The sequence below is a fragment of the Corapipo altera genome, unplaced genomic scaffold (genome assembly GCF_003945725.1).
Source record: "Corapipo altera isolate COAL_440 unplaced genomic scaffold, ASM394572v1 131844, whole genome shotgun sequence".
Taxonomy (NCBI): domain Eukaryota; kingdom Metazoa; phylum Chordata; class Aves; order Passeriformes; family Pipridae; genus Corapipo; species Corapipo altera.
The window spans coordinates 1-5,785 of record NW_020886436.1 but is presented as its reverse complement, the minus strand read 5'-3'; the positions used below and the strand labels follow the sequence as shown (position 1 = coordinate 5,785).

The following is a 5,785-nucleotide window of genomic DNA, read 5'->3' as shown; positions in this document are numbered from 1 at the left end:
CAGGGCGGGTTTGAGGCGTTTTTGGAGCGTTTCGGGTGATTCTTTGTCTGGGATTGGAAAATAAACCCTCTGTAGGTTGGTGTTTCGTGAGGGGAAACTCTGCAGCTCAGCTCCTCCCCTCCTTCGTGCTCGTGCAGCCAGGGATGAGAAGGGGCTCCCACCAGGCTCCTCCTCTCTCCAAAAAGGATTCCAAGGGGCTCCCACCAGGCTCCTCCTCTCTCCAAAAAGGATTCCACATCTTTTAACTTGGCAGCCTCGGGCCGTTCCAGCCCAGGGAAAAGCAGCGTGTGCTCCGCTCCCCTCGGAGCAGCACATGAAAGGACACAGGCACACATCGGCCCAAATCAGCCCCAGCAGATGCTGACACACAACTGCTTCTAGTGGGGAGGGTGTTCCACTGAGCCAGAGGGGTTTGGACAAAATCCTGGTTGATTTTCCTGGTTGTTTTTCCCCTCTCCTGTTCAGAAATGGCATCGGACGTTTCCTCGCTGGGCGCAGCCGTCGGCTCCGGGACCCCCGGATCAGGAGCCCAGCCTGGAGGGGCCGTGGCTCAGAGGGGCAGCAAGAGGAGACCTGGGTGAGTGTGTGCTCAGGGGTGTGCTTTTTTGGGGGAAAAGGGGCTTTTTGAAGAAGCTTTTGGCTGGGAAGAGCCCTGGGAGGGGGAAACGTGGCTGATTCTGAGACGTCTCCTGGCTCCTCCAAGGGTGGGATTTATCCAGCCCTTTTCCTTCGTGGTGATATCTTTGGGCCAGATACACCCCTTAAAGAGGAGGTTAAAGTCCAGCCCAAACAGGCATTGAAAGCTGAGTTGCACCTTGGAGGAGGAGCAAACACACACCAGGGATTGAGAGCGAAACAGGAGTCGCCGAAGCAGCAACAGCAGCTGCTGCAGGATGTGGAGGGACGGGGAATCTGGATTTTGGGGCCTTACTCCAACCTTTGCAGCTGTGCCGTCCCTGGGAGGGGTGTGGGGAAGCCACAATGTGCTTGTGGGAGGCTTTTTGTTTGCTGAAAATGCCTTTGCAAATTCAAAGGGGCTGGAGAGGCTGTTCCCAGATTCCTGGCACGAGAAATGGCCTCGTAATTTTTAAGCAAACTCAAATCTGTTCCTGGCCCTTCCCAGTCACTCAAACTCTTTCCCTCAGCCCCATTTGCTGGTGCTCCCACTCCCCTGCAGCTCCTCCCACCCTGCATCCCCAGTTTTCCATCCCAGAAGGAAAGGTGGGAAATCCTTCCTCCTTGTCACAACTGGGGGTTTGGCCCTGTGTGAGCAAACAGGCACCAACTGAACTTTAACTCCAGGAAAGTTTTACCCTCTTCTCTTTTTTTTTTTATTTTATTTTAAGTGCACCCAATGCAGGCTTTTGAGCAGGGAACACTCTCTTGAGTGGCCTGGCTGTCTCCCAGGAGATCCAGAGCTTTTGGAACAGGAGGCTGGGATGCAGTGGGTGCTCCAAGCAGCTTTTCTTCCTTTGGAACTGTTTTTCCTTGCTCTGTTCCTGATAGACACCTGAAGGAAACCCCTTTCCAGACTTTGTGGGTTGTTTCACGTTGGGATCACTTAATCATTTTGGGAGTACTTAATTCTTCCTTTCAGGAATCATCTGCATCCATAAGGACAGACAGAGAAGCAACTTAAAGGAGAAACCACTGGGTTAATAATGTTCCTCTTCCTTTTGTTTTTCAGGCTGGACTTTGATGATGATGGAGAAGGGAACAGTAAATTCCTCAGGTGAGGGAGAACGTGGCATCCACAAGTTTCTGTCCTATGGTCTTGGGGGTGTCTGTGTGTTTTCCCTGGAGCAGGATCTTGCTGCTCCTGTGGCTTTTCCTCTCTGGAAGCAGCGGGAAGTGCTCCACTTCCTTCAACTCTTCCCTTTCTCCCAGTCAGCAGAAATCCCCCAGCTCTGCAGCTTTTGTCACTGCCTCAGACACGTGTTAATTCACCCTCATCTGTTGTAAGGATGCTTCAGTTCCAGAGGCATCCTTATTCCCAGGGAGCTGGCGGGGCTGCAAGGATCTCCTCGTGATCCATATGGAACACAGAAGAGCTGGAATGTCTTGTGTCATTTATTTGTAGCCTCACTACGTGGTTTAGGATTGAATAATTATGCTGGAACCCCACGTGTTCCAGTGCTTTAAGGAGGGCTGTGGGATGGTTCCAGGATGAATGTAGGATTTACCTATGGAAGCCCCTGGGATGAAGGTCTTGGTCTGGGTGACCTTCATCCTGCAAGTGCAGTTTAACATATTCCTTTTTATGGGATTGAACTGAGTGTGATCCCTCCCATCCCTGATAGGAATGTGGGGTGGAAAACCCCATGGAGGGGATGCCCAGAGCTCAACCACGGGGTTTGGAGGAGACAACTGAACATTGTCCACTCACAGCCAAGTTTTTAACACCAGGCCCTCTTTGTTTGATTTATTAAACCTTGTTTTCTCCGTGGGTTTTTTTGGGGGAAAGAAGGAATTGTAACCACTTTACCCTCTCCCTTTCTCCTAGGTGTGACGATGACCCGATGCCAAACGATAAGGAGAGATTTGCCAGGTAAGAACTTGCTGGTTTGAAAGCTTTTTGTGCCAAACCCCCTTAACTCAGGAGAGATCCTGCAGCACCTTTCTCACTGGCCGTTGGATCATCTCCCTCTGAGGGTGCTCCAAAGGATCCACACGTTTTCCTTGGTGTTCCTGGACAGCTCATGGAGTGTGTTGAAATGATGTTGCTCTTTTGCACCTTTCCTTTCAGCTCTGGCCTCGGACTCTCCCTCTTTTCTCCTGCTCCAGGAACTTGCAGAGATACAAGTTTCCTGCTTAGTTACAAGTTGTCCTTGAACAGGGTTTCCTGGGGTTGTGTGTTTTATGGGGAATTGGGCAGAAGCTTTACAAATTGGGAGTTTCCCGGAGATTGTAGGGAATATTTGGGCTCTTGATTCCTTTTTGGTGTCTGACAGTAGCTCTGATATCCAACCTAAACCTCCCCTGGCACAACCTGAGGCCGTTTCCTCTCGTCCTGTTGTTATCTGGGAGAAGATCCTGAACCACCCCCGGCTCCAACCTCCTCCCAGGGAGTTGCAGAGTGAGAAGATCCCTCCTGAGCCTCCTTTTCTCCAGGCTGAGCTCCCTCAGGAGTCCTCCAGCCCCTTCTCCTGGTGCTCCAGCCCCTTCCCCAGCTCTGTTCCCTTCTCTGGACACGCTCCAGCCCCTCAGTGTCTGTCTTGCCCTGAGCTGCCCCCAGGACTGGAGGTGCCCCAGCAGTGCCTAAATTGGGGGTCACTGCCCTGCTGTTCCCTGCAAAGGGCTACAGGGAATTCCAAGCTGGGATTCTCCAGCTTTTTAAAGTGGTTTGAGTCATTCTGAAGTCAAGCAAGTTAGAAATATGTTAGAGAGAGTAGAATATTTCTAATATTAGAAACTGGTGAGCAAATTAGAACTCAGTAAATGTCTTAAAACTCCAACACACATCAGGCACCAATTAAATGTGGAGTATTGCAAACTAATGACTGTTTTATTTTATGGAACTGCTCCTCTGCAAAACAGACCTGTCCCTAGGCTGGGTTTCCTAGTCCATCTTTCCATTTTTATTTTTTCCATTTCTTTCAACTTTTTTTCCATTTTTAGCTTAGCTGGCTGATTTTATTTTTAGGTCTGATGATGAGCAGAGTTCAGCGGATAAGGAGAGACTTGCCAGGTAGGAGAATGGAGATTTCCAGCATGGACAAGCAGAGTTTTCCTTTCCTTAATGTCTCTCTAGGCATCCCTTCTCTTTTTTTTTTTTTCCCCCCTTCTTCCCTCATCTGCTGCAGAGGACTTAACAGACTCCTGGAAATTGCTGTGGAATTGAAATTAGGAGGGGAAAGGCATTTAGGAAAGGCACATCTCAGCTTTGGGACAGTGTTTTTAGGGAATACACAGAAGGATCTATTTGCCAAAGGCCCCAGGGTTGGGCTCTTGCTTTCACACCTGTGCTAAACACAGCTTCCCTGGTCCTGCATCAAGGGCTAACCTGGGAAAGGTTTTGTGTCCCAGGAATGCTGTTGGACTCAGGGAACAGGCACAAAAAGGGGTGTTAGTTCAGGGACCTGTCGCTCTTTAAGACTGTTCCACCCCTGACTTGTTCTGAGGCAAAGCCCAGGGCTAAAAAACCCATCCTGGGTGCTGAGAATGCCCCAGTTTTGGGCAGTTTGTTGCCCTCTGGCTGTGTTTAAACCCAAACCTGCCCCTCCAGGCAGCCTCTGGTGGCTGCAGTGTGCTTTGGGAGATCAGGAAGCCGTGGAGGTGAGGCCTGGGAATCCAGGGAAGCAGCAAAGCTTGCCAAGGGATTGTTCCCAGGAGCCTCTACTGAAGAATATCTCATAGAGCCGTGGAATGGTTTGGGTTGGAAGGGATCTTAAAGCTCATCTCACTCCTGGCAGGGACACCTTAAAGGTGAGGTCACTGAATGAATGAATGAATTAGAGGGGAGTTCACTGAGTGTTTGCACACAGCTGGTAGAGAGAAACGCTCCATTTTTGTATTTATCCTCTTTATTCACCTGCCTGTCCTGGTTCCTTCCAACACCTCCACCTCATTTCACTTCCCACCGTGTGCCTCCTTGCACCTGATCCATCCTCCTGTACAGGAAACCTGGCTTTTGAGCTCTGTTTTGGAAAACCCACCTTAGGAACCCAGTTAATTGACGTGTTCTGGATAAAAAGAAGCAGGTTCTGGTCTGTGGGGTCGATGGGGGCTGTACCCTGTGAGCCAAAGGGGTGCCAAGAACCTCTTTGAGGGGGCAGGAATCGCCGTGGTGTCTCTTTAGAGGTTGGTGTTGCCTGGCCCGTGGTCTGCCCAGGTTGATCTGTGCAGAAATCAGGTGTGACCTGCTCTTGAGTTTCCCTCCTGAGATTCTGTGAAAGGCTCTTGCTGTAACTGAGAAGTCTCTTCCCCAAAGCACCACGAGATGAGGCTCAGCTGATGGAAGTTCCTCAGAATCCTGGAATGGTTTGGGTTGGAAGGGGCCTTAAAGCTTCTCCAGCCCCACCCCCTGCCATGGTCTGGGACACCTCCCGCTAGCCCAGGTTGCCCAGAAGAGCAGTTGCCCCAGTTTTAGCTGCAGCTGTGCTCTGGGGGTGCGAGGGGTGATGGTGGAGGGGATCTCAGGGATCTCCTCCATCCTGGGATGGACAGTGGGGCTCAGTCCCCCTCACCTGCACTGCTGAGAGCAGAGGAGGAATCCCTTTGGCTTCCTGCACGCTGTGGAGTGGAGGGGGAAGCCAAACCAGCTGCTGCTGGTCCCGGGGAGCCGCTGTGACTCCGAGCAAGGTCCTCAGCCCAGAAGGTCCAGGTGTAGCCTCTCCCCTCGCCCTCATCCCTGCTCCCTGTGCACGCCCAGCATGTGAGCCTTCCTTCCTGCTAACCCGGCGGCGCATCTCCGTGTGCGGCACCCGTGCCAGCCTTCCCACCTCATCCTCCTCCTCCTCCTCTTCTCCCCCCCGCCCCGGGGCTCCTGCAGGGAGAACCACAGCGAGATCGAGCGCAGGAGGAGGAACAAGATGACTGCCTACATCACGGAGCTGTCGGACATGGTGCCCACGTGCAGCGCCCTGGCCCGCAAGCCGGACAAGCTGACCATCCTGCGCATGGCCGTGTCCCACATGAAGTCCCTGCGCGGCACCGGCAACACCTCCACCGACGGCACCTACAAACCCTCCTTCCTCACCGACCAGGTCAGGGCTGGGCACGGAGCCGTGGAAGGGGACGGGTTGGGAGGGACCTCAGAGCCCGTCCCAACTGCACCAGGTTGCTC

The 5,785-nt window shown here is 52.4% G+C and overlaps 1 protein-coding gene across 1 annotated transcript; it reads left to right on the top strand.

Annotated features, from left to right (window-relative positions):
- Positions 1 to 421: 421 nt before the first annotated feature.
- LOC113941191 (aryl hydrocarbon receptor nuclear translocator-like) lies at positions 422 to 5,705 on the top strand (the record flags this gene model as incomplete). The annotated part of the gene is made up of 5 exons (XM_027632348.1): positions 422 to 577; positions 1,688 to 1,732; positions 2,504 to 2,548; positions 3,644 to 3,688; positions 5,492 to 5,705. Coding segments are annotated over exons 1-5 (459 nt in total), but the record flags the coding sequence as incomplete, so codon positions are not given.
- Positions 5,706 to 5,785: the final 80 nt, after the last annotated feature.